General features: G+C 38.3%; 1 protein-coding gene across 2 annotated transcripts in view; it reads right to left on the reverse strand.

Moving 5' to 3' along the window:
• The window catches only part of plxnb2 (plexin B2), a 398,065-nt gene that overhangs the window by 32,524 nt on the left and 345,365 nt on the right, over window positions 1-20,176 (reverse strand). For both annotated transcript variants that reach the window (XM_062982295.1, XM_062982296.1), the window contains 6 exons: window positions 19,156-19,292; window positions 16,998-17,098; window positions 5,594-5,823; window positions 4,534-4,715; window positions 3,168-3,234; window positions 2,573-2,719 (listed from right to left, as the gene is read on the reverse strand). In XM_062982295.1, coding sequence (XP_062838365.1) covers window positions 2,573-2,719; window positions 3,168-3,234; window positions 4,534-4,715; window positions 5,594-5,823; window positions 16,998-17,098; window positions 19,156-19,292 — 864 coding nt within the window. The remainder of the gene's footprint in view (window positions 1-2,572; window positions 2,720-3,167; window positions 3,235-4,533; window positions 4,716-5,593; window positions 5,824-16,997; window positions 17,099-19,155; window positions 19,293-20,176) is intronic.

Below are 20,176 nucleotides of genomic sequence, written 5' to 3' on the forward strand. Positions count from 1 at the left end.
CATCTGTATTTTTACTCATATCAAACAAGACCATTTTTTCAACAAAAAGACTCCTCAAGTTCTTAGAGGTGGCCTTCTGGCCTTCATTCAAAGACTTTTCTCAGTATACCTAGATTGGATACATATCTCTGAGTTTCATTTCAACATGTTAAGACTGGATGTTGTTTTCTATGACTATTTGTATTCCCTGTTATAAGTTGTTTGAATTCTATTCGGGCCTGCAGTTTCATGGGTGTTTATTTTGGTTTGTTATCTTCACAGGCAATCTGTATTAGCATTGCTTATATCCTGTTTCTCTGATTTGTTTGTTCCATGTTTATCTGTTTATGATGGCCTGGTTTGATATGCATGGTTGTGTGTGAGACCTTTCCCTCTTCTGTTACCTGGTATTCATATTTTTATAACAGCACTAATAAAGTGACTTGGAGAGTGTCTAATAAGGAATTTTTGATTACATTCTTACAATAGGTAGTACCTTCTATGTGTCAGGCTGTCTTATTTATTTTTTTAAAAATTAAGTCTATTTCTGCTATTTCCCCTTGAAAATTGCCATAACCTACATTCAAAATTCTTATAAACGTTTCATTCTTCTCACATTCCCTCTCTAGCATTTCCCCCCAGAAATAGATTAAATGTGCTTGCAAAGAGCACTTCATAAGAGTTTAGTTTTTTAAATTAAGTTTCCTCTGATACAAGAGACATACTATTGTACAACTCACTGTCAAACAAAATGAAATAGCTTCTAGTGATGTCAATAAACTCTGGAGAAATCCTACACCAGATTGATTTTCTAGACAAAGAACATGACAGCACCATTCTGCAAAGCTGAGTCCCACAGTCTCCACATATATGCTATTTTTAAATTGTTCCCAAGAAAGTCAAGACTACACTAGAGGTGAATTCTGCAAATATACTGCTCACATGAAAATTTTTATTTTAAAAGCAATCTGTTGATAATTAAGTGGATGACAGAATGCATGGACCTTCTTCCCCTCCTTAGCACTGAAGAAAAGTCAGTATAGTTTACATTGGGTGGGGTGAGTGACTACCCAATGGGGAATATCTTGCCAAAATACCAGATACAGATGAAATAGTTGGGTTCAACGGGGATGTTGGGTTTCAGTGGATTCAGTTTACTTTATACTTTCCCTGCTAGTTAAATGCAACTTTGCAAGGATAACTTCTCCTCCTCCTCCTCCTCCTCCCTTCCATCACCCTCTGGACACTGTACATTGCTTGAAGACCCTTTTCTAGAAAAGATTCAAGCCATCTTATAATTAAAGTATACAATAAATATGAATAGTATAACAATAATGATAATGATAATAATATCATTGTTATATCATGTTATATGTGCACCCTGGAATGCTTTGTAGGCCACCTCGAGTCCCTGCGGGGAGATGGTGGCGGGATATAAAGTTGTCTATTACTATTACTATCATTATTATTATTATTATTATTATTATTATTATTATTATTATTATATTATTATTATTATTATTACACTTCTGACAACACAAGCCTTTGACAACACAATATAACATTTTCCAAGAATGTTAGAAACCAGTCAATTAGCAAAAGAATTACGTTTAAACAAAGCCAGTCACATCTCATCAAAAACCTACAAAAGTTGAGGGATGTCTTACCCTGGAACTGAAAATATGTCAACATTGGCACCATTTGGTCCCGTCTGGGGAGCCCATCCCACAGACAGCTGACACATCTGAAAAGACCCTCTCCTTTTTGCTGTCCTCTTAGCACATAAATCTGCCCTTCATATTTTGTACACATGATAGTCCACAAAGGCTTATTTTTATGTCTACTTTGACTCTTTTGAGCACCATGCAGGACAATAATAAATCTTAAGCTGTTATGGCATAAAGAGTAGAGGTCTGTGACTTGAGAAGAGTTTCTGAGGGAATAAAATTAACACTATGGACAACCCCCACCCCTAACAGCAGGAATATTCTTAACAACACACACACACTTAAGACAATCAGGCACATAGAAGGTGCTGTACATTGTGAGAACTGAAGAATGCAAACAAAAACATATCAATCACTCGTTAAGTCTTCTGAAGATGCCATCCACAAATTCTGAAACATCAGGAGAAAATGCTGCTAGAATACTGTCCGGAAACCACACAACACCCCACTCTGGAAGTCATTTTCTTTAAGCTGTTGTAAAAATATTGATGGGCAAACCAGCCTTCCTCAATCTGATGTTTGTCAGATATTTTGGGCCACAAGAAACCAGCAAGGCTATAGTGTATAGTAGATGGCAGGCAGCCATGTATAGTAGATGGCAGGCAGCCAGATCAAACATTTAAGAATGTTCTCATTTCCAGGTCACATCAGAACAAAGGTTCATCTAATACAGACACCAAATAGATCAGCCATATTAATACAGACATTTCACAAGTAGAAGATCCCCACTGTTTGCTGCTAGTACTATATTAATGAAGTTAATACTGACATTGAGACCATCTCCTTTCATACAGGAAGGTTTGGAACTTCCCAACCTTCCTGCATATTGTCACATCCCCAAATAAACATTGAGAAAAGCTACTTACAAGTTGCGAATATTCTACATCATCTCCCAACAATCCGGTGTCATTCAGTGTGTATTTGGCCTTCATTTGCACAGCATCCACGGGTCCTTTTTCCACCTGATGTTTGATAGCCTTGAATAGCTTATAAAGAGGCTCCCCAGCATTGTCCTGTCAAAATTGATAAGAAAATACAATGTTTTACTGGCTACTAATTGACAGATAAACCATGACTGCATTCAAAAGTAATGCAAAACTCTGCTCTGACACTGAGTCCCAAAGACATGAGGCTCAAGCTCATTTTCTCCTTCCTTCTCCACTGAAGATGGAAATTAGCAATATCTGATTCCAGTATGTGGCCAACCATAGTTTTTCCCATTTTATCTGAACAAATTGGCTATGATTCACATCTGTTTGCAAACAAGAATCATGGGACATTATGATGTGCTGAGATCAGATGTTACTCATTTCTACCCATACAGAGATTAAAAAACATGCCCAAGGATAATTGATAATGCTGAACAGTGGAGGGTTCTGCAAACTATAGTCCCCATAGTACCCGTTCCAAGATTTGGTCTGAAAGTGCAACTCCATAGAGTCCATGCATGTTAGTCTTTACCTTGAGATACTGATACAGGCAAATTGACATCCAGTTGGAAAGCATCCTTTCCACCACAGTTTCTGATCTAAAAGAAAAGAACAAATGTGTGAAGAACGAGCAAAATGTATTTGTCAAGCTGTAAAGCTCTTCTCTAACTTGCATAACATCTATCTATCTATCTATCTATCTATCTATCTATCTATCTATCTATCTATCTATCTATCTATCATGCCATGGGCAGGCAAGTTAGGTAATAGTGCTATATTGCTGATGCTAAATGACTCTGAGAACAAATATGGCATAGAGTGTATGGCCATTACTGGGGAAGCTTGTATTAAAATCCTCATTTAGTCATGAAGCTTCACCATGTGCTATTTGTCATTTCTTGGTCCAGCCAAGGTGGCTGGGAAGACAGGGAGGGATAATAACCATATCTGTTTTAACTTTCTCCAAAATAGGTGGGGATGCTGAGGAAGAATGGGACAAAAATATAAAATAAGATTATATTATAAGAATATGGGAATGTGGTGACGGTTCTCTAGCACTATAATATGTTTCTAGACACAAGAAATGCCAAAGTTATCAATCAAGATACACATTCTGTCTCAATTTCTTCTCAGTGTTGCTCTTGAATAATGTTACCAAATAATTTTACTGCACATCTGAATCAACCATATTTTGTGCTTCAAAAAAAAACTATTATAAAAAGAAAAGCTTACAACCAGTGCCAAAGTATAAAGACAAATCACTGAACAAAATGGTTATAGACAGAAGAAACAAAAAACAAAATCAAAGCAGACTGTGAAAATGGTGTATACATATTACATAAATTAAATGCTAATTAGTTAATACATATGGAATAATTTAGATTTAAAGTATTAAATATGAAATTTGGCAAAACATATTTTAGAGGACAAAGGTCTCAAAACATGAGAGTCAATGGTTCTACTTTCCTTAAGAAATTTTGCTACTCTCTTTGGAATCCTAATCAGGGACAGCCCTACCATTGGCAGTTGTTCAAAGAGGCAGATGATGGGCAATGTAGAAAAGCTAATAGTAGCAGCCCTTCACCTTTTCCTTTTTTCTGGAGGACCGAACCACCTGTGTTTTGGCCTGTCCTCTTACTGGCCCTAAACTAGCTTGCTGGTCACTGGAGAGTTGGAAGATACTGCTAATATCAAAGCAGAATTCATCTGTTTGCTCTGTGTATGGAAGGGAAGGAACTATTTCAGGCAATAGTATGTCTTGGGCCACCCTCAACTTAATCTTTAGCAGCAGATCATCTTTGTCTTCCTCTGTGTGCATCTCAGAAAAATTCGGGAGTTTTCAGTGACAACTGAGCAACTTCCAATGGTACTGAGTTACTTGAAGAAAACTTCCCTACCTTCGGAGCATCAGTTTAGGATTTTTGGCCACAACATATTGCTCCATCAGCTCCAAAAACAATGTCCTCATGATGTCAGTATAGTATTCTAGCTTCCCATGCAAAGCCACAGTCAAGAGAGATGCAAAATATACTTTTGCACGGGCAGAAAATTCCCTTTGGTTTTCCAACGTGTGAATGAACTACACAAAACAAAAACAAAAGACAACAGCTTGTGAATGAATAACAACTGAATTTTGCTCATATTATTCAGTCCAGAAACAGACTTCAAAAAATATAAAACAATGAGACAAAATATATTCTGGAAATACTTCTGCGGTATTGATCACAGCTTTTGTTTAACTGGTCCATTTGATTTTTTTGTTTTTACAATTCTAACAACATACCTGCTTAGAGTAAAAAGGTATTAATTGACACATGGGGCCTATATACGAGACACCATTCTGTTTTTAAAATTGAATATCAGCTTATCAGCCACATCTGTTCTCTTAAGATGGAAGAAACTTCAAAATATACTATGGATATTGTAAAATGATCTCTTTTCTAGTACACATAGAGAGTTAACCAATATAGAATTTTGCATTTCCTCTGAAGTAAAATTTATGAAACTCATTTTTTAAAAGCCAGAAATTGATTTCTCAAGGATTTTTGTACAAGAGAAAAGACCAGAGGATTAGCACCAAAAGACTCAAAACAAGGATAAGCTATACATCAATCTATGTCCAATTGAAAATTTCCATTTAATTAATTTCCAATTTCAATGGCTATGAGGAAGAATTATGTCAAATACTACATTTAGTTTGCTACTGTAAATAGCTGATGTAGAAATCAAAGTGGGAATACATATTCAATGATCGAACCAAATTAAATTGAATGCCATACTCACCCACAGAGGAATGATGGAGAAATAATCAAAATTATATGACATTTTATTTACATCATGAATACAGCTTTGTACAAGAGGCTCATGACACAACATATGTAGACTAATGTTGGTTTTGTTATCAGGCAAGAAAAGCTTTCAAGAAATACAAAAGGTGACCTTTCATTTTCTACTCACAGTAATGAGAAATGATTTACTATTAAGCAGATTGGAGAATTGATTCAATGCCTGTTCCACGGTTGATCGCCTGGCTTCAGGAATGTCCAATTTCCCAGTGATCATTACATCTTTTTCTCCATCTTTGGATGGCAAGAAGAAGACTCTGTCTGTATAGGTTTTGTAGTCCAGTACTGGAATCCGTGCTTCATTGATATCATTTGTCTGATCTTCCATTTCTATCATTAGATCTACAACAAGGAATATTTCTCAAGCTTTACTACAAAATATACTATTGATTCAATTTTTGCTGCATAGACGATAATAATCAAGTATTTCAATACTTCCAGTGACACATCCTTTAAACATTTATCCCCTTTCATTTGTATTCATTTAGCAAAATCTGTATTATTAGTGTGGCTCGGTTTTCCTATAGCAGAACAGTTAACATACCTGTTTTCCTCTTGTGAATTAGTTACATGTATAAAGAATGTTGACTCTGAATGCACTTATCAGCAACTGACAGACTAGATTACTTGTGAGTAAGCCAGTTTAGTATTGGCACCCTAAATGCAAACCACCTAGAATAAGAATAATTTTCATCCATTAATGGCACAACATAACAATGTATTGTCGATATATCCAAATTCTACTTCCTCTAGGTATAGGTTATAATTTGCTCAGTGAGTTCACCACACAGAATCCACTAAAGTTGAGATATTGTTGTTCTGTCAAGTAAGAGGAACTTGGGTGGCCCAAACTCTCCAACCATCTGAAGTAGGAAACATGGCTGCTCTGTTATCATTATACTATTATGGGTCTACACAGAGCTTATCACTTCCCTCAGAAGTCATCAGATCTCAAGAATGGAAAACAGAATGTTGGTAAAAAACCAAAGATTTTAAGATGGGCTTACAGCTAACCTTAAATGTGGCATAAACTGGGAAGCCCTGGCCCTTGAGCATTGTAACTGGGGGCCAACCGTTATCAATGGTGCCATGGATTTTGCAGAGCGGGTGAAAGGGAGAAATGTGCTGAGTGGAAGGTGTGTCAAGCAATCCCTTGTTGTGACTGCCTTCCATTTGGAAACCTATGTTCTCATCATGACAGACTATGTGCATCCAGAATAGGTCTCTACAGTTACTTATGGACCCACTGTCTCAGATCCCTCTCCCCTGTCATTCTGTCCTATACAGGGTGTTTGAAAAAGAACTCCCTATTCACCATTTAATTTAAATGGTGAATAGGGAGTTCTTTTTCAAACATCTGTATCTAACTCTGAAGGTCCCTCAAAATGAGCCGTATCTGGCCCTAGAAGTTTCTGACTTGAACCAATCTCCTATGTCATGTTCAATGCCTAATTATACCACATGCACATTTAATAATTAACTTACAGCAGAAGCTTGTAGATGTGTGCATGAATAGCAGTACTTGCTACAGGCGGAGCAATATGCGGAGCTAATCCAGGTATTCAAAGGCTGGATACTTGGATCTACACTGCCATATAATTCAGTTTCTGAATTCAGACTATCTGCTTTGAACTGGATGTGAATCTACATTGCCATATAACCCAGTTCAAAGCAGATAATCTGGATTCAGAAACTGGATTATATTGCAGTGTAGATGGGGCCAAAGTGAATGTACTTTCCCTGGTGATCAGTTGCCTCATTCCACCTAATGGTAGTGTTATGGTTGAGCCTCATGGCTCTACTACTGGGAGACATGGGCGTAAGACTCCTCGAGAGTCAGATACTCTCGAGGAGCGAGAAAGGAAGCGACTGCGAGATATCTTTGCAGAACCATCTGATGAGGATTCTTTTGAGGGATTTACTGAGAGAATGGAGGAAGAGATGGTTAGCTCGGAAGAGGATGACATGGAATGGACTCGTGTAAGGGAGGATTTGGGTGCCACTGGCAATGATAGTATGGAAGGCGATTGGGGACCTTCAGGATTAGACCCGTGGACAAGCTGGAGGGATGGGACGGGATCCACAGCTGGGGATGCTGTGGGGCGTAGTCAAAGGTGTTCCAGTTCTGATGAGGAAAGTGATGAGGAAACGCCCGGGCTAAGGAGAACAGCTGATAGCGATGAGGACTTGTAACTGGCATAAAATGGGGTTTGGGAGCAATAGCAAATTGCGTTGGGCAAGGTAATCTGGACGAACGCTTTGGATCTGTGTGGGAAGTTTTCCTGAAGACGGGTGTGATTCGTTTGCTGACTACGTAAGTTATCCTGGACATTGGGCTCAGACGGCGGGAGGAATTGTGTGGGGTTTTGTTGTGCAACCTCTGCTTAATCTTAATAGCTTTGACCTTCCGTCGTCTTCTTGACGGACGCCATCTGCTTACTCTGGACTTACGGACTGACTGACTACGGCCTCGGATTCTCCTACCTGTGTCTATCGTTGGAACTGGTGAACTACAAACGTCTGCATCTGCCTTACGACCTTCGGAACGGATTGGGACTTCGCTGACTGCTTCTGCCCTCGTCTGCTGTGTTTGTATCGGGAAATTGCCTGCTGTGTGGAGGAGTAACCTCTAAGTTACTCAAACATAGCTCTTGGCAGCAGAGGAGCATCTGCTGCCAATTAGTTGCATTCCTTTGAACTTTTTGTTCACCAGCTTCTGTTTGTTTATTCCCAGGCTGAAGCAAGCTGTTTTGATTTAACCCGGATTAAACTCCGGTTTAATCCGGTTTATCTTTTGAACATTTTTCTTGTCTCTTTTTACTTTTAAGACCAGTGTTTGCCTAGCCCTTGTCTTTTACGGGCATTTTTGGTTCTGTAACTCCAATAAACTTTGTTATCTTTTATCTTGTGGCGTTCTGTCTTTGACAGGTAGGGCTGGCATAAATTTAAGGTAAAGTCTGTTACGGGTTTGTTGAAAAAACAAACTGCGTGCAGTCCTGTCCAGACTTATCCAGCCCTTTGTTGTATCCACAATGAGCAAAAGAAAACAAGCCAGGAAAATGGAAGAAAAAATAAAAAAAATTGACTCTTAAGTAGCAGAGTCAAATAAACACAAAACCTCAAGCTTCAAAAATAACTCAGTCTCTTTCTAGCAAGAAAACTCACATAAAATTCCTTGCATTAAACTCATGCATCTTCATAGTAGGCTCTCAGCAAGTATTCAGTAAGTCCCCAAAAGACATTACAAACATTTCCCAAAGTTATACCCCATTCAGGGAGTGGTTCAAGCTTGTTAGCCTTGATTGTTCTAATTACTCAACTATGAGTTGTAATTGATCAGGTGTTTTTCCCTTAACACACAAGTAGTAATACACAAGTAGTGATCCCACAGAAACTTAGTCAAATACATACATATATAGTAATAGTCTCCCTGATCACAGTTTCTTAGGATCTCTTCACATGGGCATCTTTGCCCCATTTTGCCGCTTTTATGCATGGCAAGGATGGGGCCTGCCATGCACCATCACATGACGCACGTCACACCCCGCCCACATTCCTCCTAAAGTGGAGGAGAAGCACCGAAAGGCGCTTTCTCCTCCCCTACAGGGAGGAAGTTGTAGTATGGGTAGCTCCGGTGGAGTTACCTGTACTTTCCTCCCGTTTTTGCCGTGTGATGGTAGAAAAAGTGGTGGGGCCATCTGATGGGGGGGGGGAGGGAAAGGGTGCCAAGGCCACGAGCTGCCCCATGTGCCCCTCTTTCACCAGCAATTGCTGGTGCCACGGCAGGACCTAAAAGGGCCATGTTAAACTGTGGGTTCTGACCCCAAACAGGGTCCCCATAGCTCAGTATTGGGGTCATGGAAATTGGCAACAGTAAAGCGTTAGAAACAGTGTTTACAGTGGGCTCTACAGAAATAGGTCCAGCTGTACTTCATAACAAGGGAAACCCATTTGTTTAGCAAGTTATGCAAATGCTGGCATAAATATTTATCAAGCAGAAGGGGTCACAAGTGGAAAAAGTTTAAGAAGCCCTGTCCCAGATCATACTCAACATCTATTATACACAGAACACTTTAATATGCAGCAGCAATTACTATCTGACACAAAAGGCTTCAACAAACTTGCAAGTATATGCAAGGAAACAACTCCAAGTACAGCAAGGTGTGGGGATTAGTGTATGCCTTTAAAGCCCTTGTCATGTCAACACAAACTATATCTGACCCAAGTGCTCCATCACATTTTACTTCTTCAACATTCTTCTGCTCTTGCACTGTGTGGGGAAATATAAAGTAGTGAAATTGTTGCCCTTTCTACAGCAACCTTGAACTGTTTTGAAAAGCCAGTAAAGAAAATTGCTGACATTATCCCTATAAATGTACACAAGGCCATGCACTTTCAGAGTTGCGGCCATATCTTTTCCCCTGACTTCAGTGGCTGGAGTCAAACATGTTTTATGTTTGACCCCAAACCATTAAAAATAAACTTGCTGTCTCCATACCCTGACTATCCCTTAGACAAGCCTCCGAAAGAATGCTGGAAACAAGGATAGATAAAATGAATAGACAGAAGCTGTTTGAGATTCCTACAGAGAAAATGCCCTTTGAAAGATTTTGCCTTGAGGGATTTAGTAACCTCCTTTGTGATCACGACAGCGTGCTATAGGGCTACTTCTGAAGGTTTGGAAGTGACTATTACAAATCCCTTGGCTGGCACATTTTCAGGTAAAGTTTGGCTCAACTCACTTGAACTCACCAAAGTATGGTGATCAATTATAAAAATCTAAATGGCTCCTGTGTACCAGTTTATTTTATTTTCACCCCACCTTTCTCTTAAAATAGGACCCAGGAGGACACAAGTTAAATACATAACAGAACTAACAAAATAATTTAGAATAAAAAAGTTTTAAAATCAATTATTCAATTAAAAACAGTACTTAATTTAAACAAAAGAATGAGAATAAAAGTATCCACCATTAAGATCTTTTTGCAACAACCAGTTAATTGCCAAAAGCCTTCCTAAATATTAAGGTGTTTAATTGTGAGTAGAAGGAAAGTGGAGGTCACAGAGTCAAGCTATAATGTTAATGGCATCCCTCAATGGAAGTAATTCCATCTCTCTGGAAATGCGTTTTTCCAAGCACACCTGTGTTGTTTTAAACCAAAGTACTGATTTCAACATTAGAGCTTTTAGCTGCCTGAAAATGCATGGTAGATTTGTTTTGATTTTATTGTCAATTGCATTAATTTTGTTGTAAGCCACTTCAAGTGCTATGTGAATGGCAGTGGATACTACTCAGGAATATTTAAATATAAAATGCTACTGATTTGTAACTACATAATATATTTTATCAGGAATGTGTGGGTTGGCATTCAGGGAATCAATTATTGTGCACAGTGAGGCAAATTGCACCATGGTGTTTCCAGTCTTCATGGCACAGTAGAAAACTATTACAGGCATCTTTGCATGAATAGCAGTGCTACAGAATCTGATAATATAGAGCAGAAATATATAATGTTCTGATATGAAAAAATTATGGCCTCATATTTTTGCCATAGGGGACTCAATTTTTGTTCAAAACCATGTGTTTGTTTGTATGTGTTGATCCAAGGCTGGAGTTCTCAAAGAAATTGCTCCCTAAAACATTGCAAACGGTAGGAAAACAAAGCAAAAGGCATCCTAATATTTTTAGGGAGACCTAGAATACATTCACACAGTGGAATTAATGCAGATTTATACCACTTAAGCTGCCAAGGGTCAATGCTATGGAATTATTGGAGTTGTAGTTTGGTGAAACATCAATCCCTTTTGGTAGGCTAAATATCTTGTACAATTACAACTCCCATAATTCCATAGCGTTAACCCATGGCAGTCTAAAAAATTAACAAAACTACAAATCCCAGAATTCCATAGCACTGAGTCATGGTAGTTAAAGTGTTGTCAAACTGCTCTAATTCTGCACTGTGGGTAAAAAGCCCTAGTTGCCATTTTCTCCTTCTACTGTTGCTGATTTGTAATATTAATGACAGAAATTACCCTCCATAAAAGAAATAAGGATCAGTGTCCATCAGAAACATGCCTGTCCTTTTGGCAGGAGGGAAAGAGGCTGTGCAGTTCATCAGATAATATCACTGAGAAGACATCAGGTTAATCTAAGAGCATTACAATTTTGACTCAGGAGACAATTACTTTGTCACCTTACAAAGCAATTCGAGCTAGAGGGCTTCTAGTGTCCTGACTGACTAGAACAGCAAGTTAATTAATCTAATGGTCTCCTGTTTCAGGAATTACTATTGACTTTGTCACTGATGCTCATTCCTTTTAATCCACCAAGTTCCTTATGTTAGAGAGCTAAAGGGTTATGCAAACAGTATAGTGAAAGAACTGAGTGGTCAGTGTAAAAGGAAAGGGATCAGGCATTTTAAAAATTTCTCTCTTGAGACTTGCCAAATGTGAGGATCCCATGTGAGCAATGCAGGTTAGTATCACTTTTCTCACCATAGAAGTCTATTATTATTTTATTATGACACAGCAAACAAGATAGATATGCTGGATTTCATATCACAAAATCACAAGTCGAACACTTCCTAAATGTATAGGACTGTGTGATGTATTTTCGGATGATGCATGCAGATCCCAGTAGGGTGGCCTTTTGCAGTTGGCAGATAGTAATTTTGTCAATGTCTATTGTTTCCAAATGCCGGCTGAGATCTTTTGGCACGGCACCCAATGTGCCGATCTCCACCGGGACCACCTGTACTGGTTTCTGCCAGAGTCTTTGAAGTTCAATCTTGAGGTCCTGATAGCGGCTGAGTTTTTCCTGTCGTTTTTCGTCAATGCGACTGTCACCTGGGATGGCGACATCAATGATCCAAACCTTTATTATTTTATTGCATGACACAGCAAACAAGATAGACATGCTGGATTTCATATCTCAAAATCACAAGTCGAACACTTCCCAAGCATTTAGGACTGTGTTGTTGTTGTTGTTGTTGTTGTTGTTGTTATTATTCGCTTTAATCTCAGTTGCACGTCGGATTGGGGTATAGGGTTGCAACCTGTGCTTGACGAGGTCGCACTCCCCCTGAAGACACAGGTCTGCAGTCTGGGGGTCCTTCTGGACTCAACACTGATACTTGATGCACAGGTGTCGGTGGTGGTGGAGAGGGCCTTTGCACAATTAAAACTTGTGTGCCATCTGCGACCGTACCTCGTGAAGTCTGACTTCGCCACGGTGGTCCATGCCTTAGTTACCTCTAGAATGGACTATTGCAATGTGCTCTACGTGCGGCTGCCCTTGAAGACGGCCCGGAAATTACAATTAGTTCAACAATTAGAAGCCAGACTGCTAACTGGAGCGACTTACAGGGAGTGGTCAACCTCCCTGTTTAAGGAACTCCATTGGCTGCTGTTTGTTTTCCAGTCCCAATTCAAGGTGCAGGTAATCATCTATGGTTTGGGACCTGCCTACCTTCATGACCGCCTTTCCCCCTATGAGCCTGCAGGATCTCTTTGATCTTCTGAGGAGGCTCTCCTCTCGCTTCCACCACTATCACAGGCGCGACTTGTTGAAACAAGGGAGAGGGCCTTCTCTGTGGTGGTCCCTCGGCTTTGGAATTCCCTCCCTAGGAAGATTAGAGAAGCCCCAACCCTGTCTGCCTTTAGAAAACAGTTAAAAACATGGCTTTTCCAGTGTACATTTGAATAATTAAACCCATGACAGAGCCCTCCTATAGAAATATCACTTTCCTGCACTTTATCTTGCCCTACCCTACCCCAAACTCTCCTAGATAACTCTTTCGGCACTTTGTCCAGGCACTTTATTAAAAGGTCTTGCAACTATACACTTTTGCTTTCTTTGACTTGACCGCCCCCCATCCTATCCATTAGTGGTGATGTTTGTTTTATCATTTTATTTCATCATTATTGTGTTATATTGTATTACTGTGTTTTTAATCTGTTTTATCTTATCTGGTTTGTTTTGTTGATACTGTTTATTTATGTTTTAACTCTGTTCATTGTTTTGTTTTTGGGCCTGGTCCCATGTTAGCCGCCCTGAGCCCCTTCGGGGAGATGGAAGCGAGATAGAAAAATAAAGTTATTATTATTATTAACTGAAACCCAAAGTAGTTCACAACCTTAAAAATATATACAATTAAAAAACCACTAAAAGTAAATGTAAAAATAGAATTAAGCTAGGATAATTATTAAAACAATTCAGTTAAAATAAAAAATGTTTAAAAACCGGAGAGGTTACTACCTTGATAAGAGAGTGGTTGTAGTGATAGGTTTGTGCTATTCTCTTCTTTTTGCGTCTGCATTTTAGAAGCTATTTTTTACCCAGCCTTTCATAAATATCTTCTGCTGCTGGTTTGTAGAAAACTCAAAGCTCGGCACTGTTGTGAACGCTCAACTGTTGCGGTTGTCCAGCATTAGTTATGGCTTAAGTTTAAGAATAGTTTCTTTACAAGAGGGACAAAACTGTCAACAAATTTCCAGATGAATCTCGTTAATTTTGGGCAAGCTGACATAATAAAAGGAACCTGATATTCATGGACACATCTGATAGGGTTTCGATTTTCTCGGACTCCTGTCCTCTGCAGGAGTGCTGGCTCTGGGGGAATTTCCAGATACTAGAAATTGTTATTTTTGTTAAGGCACTGTTATCTGTGAATTAGTTGCTCCCAATCATCTTTTAAAAAGATGCAATGCACACACTGCTTGGTTTTCTGAATGAAACTGCTTGGGTAGATGATTAGAGTAATGGTGGAGAACGATTCAGGATGAATCCAATTCAACACAGACTAAGGCCCGCTTTAGAACCTACTTTGCAGCAGTGAGGGTAGAAAAGAAATGATTTTTACAGCAAGCAATGTGTACAGGTTGTTACTGCATAATATATGAAATGGGTTGAGTGCGTAGACAGAATATTTTCCTGGTCTTTGTTGGTGTCTTTGGACCCTTCCTCTGGACCCATTGCATTCTATTTCATAATGTTCCTCCCAAAGAACTCAGTGAATAACTCTGAACACCTGCAGCTTCTTACACCTGATGTCAAGGTAATTCTGTGTTATTTTGGCATGGGGATTGGAGTAATATTGACATCATAACCAGGCCTGTAGCAAGGAGGGGGGGGGGGGGTTAGGGGTTCAAACCCCCCCCCCCCCCCCAAATTTTCAGGTTATAAAAAAACCTGGTTTACTCATGAATTTTAACTGGTTAACTAAATCCCCATGCTAAGTCTATGAGACGCAAAACATTAAGAGTCCCTCCAGGCACTATCTCAAGCAGATATTGACAGGTTTGTGGGGGGGGGGGAGGTGCTAGGGGTTCAACCCCCCCCCCCAAATTTTCAAAACCCCTCCCAAAAATTTTTTCTGGCTACGGCCCTGATCATAACAGCTAGAAGGTACTCTGGAACTTTCGAATGCTTTAAAGGCCAGGGAAAGGAATATCAGGAAAGAAGAATTGGTAAAATGTATGCATTTTTCTTGAAAATGGAAATGTATGGAAAGAATGTACAATCAAATGGGTGCAGAATTTTGGCTGTAATATAGAATTAGAGAAATGAGTGGAAATGTGGCAGAAGGTTTACAACTTACATTAGCAAATAACCCTAAAGAGAATTTGTATAAAATGATACTTAGATGGCATTTAACACTCTGCCCCAAATCAAAAATGTATAAAGAATCAAATAGCAAATGATGAAAATGTGAAGTTTATTAAGAACCCTACTACCATATATGGTGGATCTTTAAAAAGGCCAAAAGGTTTTAGAGACAAATTAATGGAGTAATAAAAAAAATAAAGATACGAATCAGCTTCAAACCAGAATTCATGTTACTACAAAAGTTGGATTATCCAAAAAAAAAAGAAGAAGAAAGAAACATGAGAGAATTCACCAATGCACATTAACAGCTTCAAGAATCCTATATGCTCAACAATGGAAGAAGATAGAAATAGCAACTATATAAGATTAGATAATGAAGATGTGGGAACTAACACAACTGGACAATTTGACAATTTTTTTGAGGGATAAATCATTGGGCATCTTCCCAAAAGAATGGAAAACATTTTATCAATATATATCTGAGAAAAAGGAAAAGCCTTTATGTACAGGTTTGGAGATATAGATTGTTGGGATATTCATTTGTTAATGTAAAAACAAGCAGAAAAAAGTGTGGCAATCATGCAGAAAGCTTATGTGAAAATTTGTTCAAATTCATGTACTATAATTTCAGGAACATCCTAGGAAGCCATGAAACTGAGAGGTAGCAGTCAATGCAACTGTCCGGCGTAGAAGTCTTCTAAGAGATGGCTGAGTTAGCTTATTTCAGTACAAATAGGAAAGGAAGGGGAATTAAATGCATTTAAAGTGACTTAGTTTTGTTTTATTTTATTTTATTTTATCATGAGCTTTTGTGGACTTCAGTCCACTGCTTTAGATGCAATGATGGATTATAGTCTTCAAGACATAGGTTTTTAGCTATGAGTTTCATAGTTTATAGTGGGAACAGAAAGATGCAAATGGTGAATTCTGTCTAAACTAGTTTAAACTATTTAACACATGTCTAATTTGCCTTCTGTATAGGCTAGTAGTTATATGCATTCAGTTTTCTGACATTTTCAGATTATAACTGTTCTTTGACCTTATTTTGAGTTTTTGGACCCTCAAGAGAGGGCTTTTGCTTGGTCCTGCCAGCATCATAGGAAATCTGGCTGAGGACACATGAAAGGTGGCATTCCTTCTTTCAGTGGGGTACTCCAATGGGGTACTTTCATGGTGGCTTTCCTTTTTCCGGTGGGATTCTAGACTTCCTCCCAACTTTGCTCTCCTTTTGCTGGCAAGAAGAGGCCTTTTTATTTAGAAAGGATTTTGATTTTTAACTTGCTTTTTGTCTTTTTATAGAGAAGGCTGTATTTTCATCCACGTTGTTAGTTTTGAATATTTAAATTGCTGCATAGCTACGTATAGGATAATCCCCCCATCTTAAAAATGAGATATTTTACTGTTAACAAATTCAAAATACAGTGATGTAAACAGGTCTGCTCTGCAAGAAAATAATTTGTATATTTGGATACAATCGACTCGATTTTTTACTTCCAATTTCCAATTTTGGAAACTCATTAAGACCCTAAAACAAAATTATATTTGGAATTTTCTACCAACCACAGCATATGCTTCAAAAACAACAGATTTCTACTGTTCTACAAACTGATTTACACTTGCTAGCAGAAATCTCTTCAGGCTAAAAGATGTATGGTCCTTATTGCTAAGTTAAGTCCTGGTACGTGATTAATAAACATGTTGTCAGTTTGTTTATGCCCCCCTTTTTATAGATAGCCTTTGTATCTAATTGGCAGAAGAGTACGCAATACATACATCGACACAGTACAATCAAAAATGGTTGTGCCTTCCGCAAAGTCTCACAAGACAGTTTAAGGCTGACAGTAACAGAGCTTGAGCACATCTTGTAATTTCTCTGGAGGGCCCACAAAAAATCAGACATCAGTCATACCTGTAAATTCCTTTTTGCACCGATCTCTGACGCTTTCTTCCAAGCCTTCAAGTTGTGATTTAATTTTTTCATACTCTCGTTCCGCTTGTTGGCTTTTTCGTCTATGAGGAATAGAAACAGAGAGTACGGAAAAGTTACAGCCTGTAAAAATATAAATCATGTTACGACACAGCTGATCAGAAAGTCAGAGGAATATTTGGAACCACAGTGTCCCCCCCCCCAATGATCATTTAAAGTGAAGGCAGAGAAAGAAAAGTAAAACACCCAAAGTGTAGGCTGGCATAAAATTAAGCTGACTATATTGTTTTCACTGCATCAGCGACTGCTTAAAAATCTACAGCAAAGAACTAAGTATTTTTTATCTTCTCTATTTTAAAAGATACTGTGTCTGCTGGATGAAGTTGCCGTATAATTGCTACCAGCTCTTCCCTCACTTGTTTACAATGTTGGACTAAGGGATGTATCAGAAGTTAATTATTTTATCAATATTCTCCTTAATTCCTACATTTATGCAGCGTTTCAAGAATAAGACAAGCATAGATTGCATTTTAAGTCTCACAACTATAAACAGCATTCAGTGAGCACTGTCTTTCTGAATATATATTGAAGGATTAACCAACATGTGCATATCTGTACAAAAGGGGAATTCACTTCGTTTTCATAGACAGAATTGTGCTATGAACAAGTGACATCTGAAGGAATTCAAAGTACACAGGTGTGTTAAAAGACTGTAAGAAATTATACTGTATGAAGATTTTGGCGATATGGCTTATTTCCAAGGGATGTAGTACCTAAACAGTTCACTCACCTTTTATTGCCATCTTCTGGATGACTGTATTTTTTTAACAAAAAGGCCCACATTTCCCATCAAGAGGGAAATGAACCACAAAAGATCTCCACATACAAAAGAAATATTGATTTTTTTTCCACATCAGATATGGTCCCTGACCATGAATAGAATAAAGAACCTAGTAGCCTGACTATAGTTCTTGTCTGCAAAGCCTATATATGAATCATTCAGAATAAAATGGATTAACACATTTTTTTCACTGTGTTTTCCTTTAAGTTAAAAACATATGTCAAAATTGTCTCTTTTCATTATCATGGTGATGACCTCTGCATGTCCTGTCTCATGCTAAGCATCTCATCATGCTAGATTAAGAAACTGCAAGGCATGACGAGCAGTTCATTGCTTAACCCTGTCTGAAGCATATGGACAGAAATATTAGTCTGTACATACCGTATATATCCATATATAAGTTGATCTCATGTCATTGGAAGATTTTGGGGTCAAAATTATGGACTTTGATATGATTCATGGATAGTCTGAAAAATATTCTACAGTGAAAAGTACCAATGAAACCTCAGAGTGCTCACCACCCTGTCTCTTGCTGTCATCATTTTCCTGCCTGGCCCTTGAAAATGCCTTTTACTACTGTACTCAGAGAAGGGGGTAGGTGTTCCTTTTTGATAAAATCAAGGTACGGTATTAACGCTTTTTAAAAAGGCAGAATCATTCCCTTCTCTGAGCACAGTGGTGAAAAGTGAGAATTTATCTGGGAGAACCTAAAGCCACCATTCCTTCAACTCTCGCCACCGTAGAGTCTCTTCTAGTCTTTTTGAAAGCTTCGATAGGGAAATAGCACTAGTGACTCTTTGGTGCTTCCCCACAAAGGAGTGCTGAGTGAGTAGAATTAATCAGTGTTTCTTTTAGGTTTTCCTGGGATAGACTAAGCTCTCACTTTTTGCCATTGCACACAGAGAAGGGGCGGTCCCTTTTTAAATTAGTCAAGGTGAAGTACTTACACTGATCCATGGCTAAGTTGACTCAGGTTTTTTGAGCCAGTTTTTGGCTAAAATTTCTAGACTTATACATGAATATATATAGTATATCCTGCCCCTCAACCTTCTTTTAGTACATGTCTCCAATTGCATGTTATACAGCTTCAAGATTAGCAGCTGCAATGCTTGATAAAACAGAACCAATATGGTATTCTATTTCACAGAGAACTGCATATGTTCCATTTTAAACAAAAGTGCTCAGGGAGTTTTCAGTAATAATTTTCTTTGTATTTCTCTGCAGAACCATTTTGCTTCACCATCAGCCTCTATCTCTGACACTTGAGTAATGTCTGATGACTGAAAAAATGTATCTTACCTGTAGCAGTATATTGAGATGAAGATAATGGCCACCATAGGAATAATTACCAGTGGTAAGATCAAACTCAGTGGTATGTCACTCACTTGGGTGTACTCCACTCTTCCTAGGACCCATTCTTTGAAGCCAAATTTCACCTGGATAAATCATTAAACTTTATAAAGCTAACCATCAGAATCAAAAAGAATTATTTTACTGTGAATTATGATGCTTATATCCATGTCTTTTGGTCTGCTTAAAGAAAAATAGACTTAATTCAAATACCCATTTCATCTTAGGTCTAGTGATTCAAATTTGAGACATATCCCATGAGTATCAAGCTAGTACAGGCACCAATATTATGAGTACTAAGCTGCTTCCAAGAATACCAAAAAGGTGGAGGTTTTGACCAAGAAAGCCCCAAATGGTCTGGGCTCATGGCATCTCAGGACTAATTCCTCCTATATTGGGTTGCCTGGAATCTGAAAACCATCACATGTCCCACCAAGGTGGTGAGCTACAATTTGTGTTGCACCAATTTACAACATTTCAATTTTACAACATTTCTTCAGAAACACATTTTAGAAATGAAAGTATCTTCCAGAATGCCTGTATGTATTGATTGTATGACTACTTTTCATGTTTGATTTTACAATGTGTAATTTGTCACTGTTTTTATTATTGTTGTGAGCTGCCCCGAGTCCCCTCGGGGAGATGGGGCGGGAGATATGAATAAATTTATTATTATTATTATTATTATTATTATTATTATTATTATTATTATATTAAAGAAGCATGCTGGGAATGACTATGGTGAGGCAAGAAAGTAAGGCTGCTATATATAAGAAAGGAATACCACCAAACTTCTTGCTACAAAGAGTTTTCTAAGTGGACTATAATAAAAATGAATGCCCTTTTCTCTGAAGGTGGTAAGAAATGGAACAAGGCTTCAGAGAATATATAATGCAATGACTGGGAAGACTTATGTAGAGGCCTGTGATCCTTCAGATACTTAATGTATGCCTTAGCATTTGATTTGAAT

The sequence above is a fragment of the Anolis carolinensis genome, chromosome 5 (assembly GCF_035594765.1).
Source record: "Anolis carolinensis isolate JA03-04 chromosome 5, rAnoCar3.1.pri, whole genome shotgun sequence".
In the NCBI taxonomy this organism is placed as follows: Eukaryota; Metazoa; Chordata; class Lepidosauria; order Squamata; family Dactyloidae; genus Anolis; species Anolis carolinensis.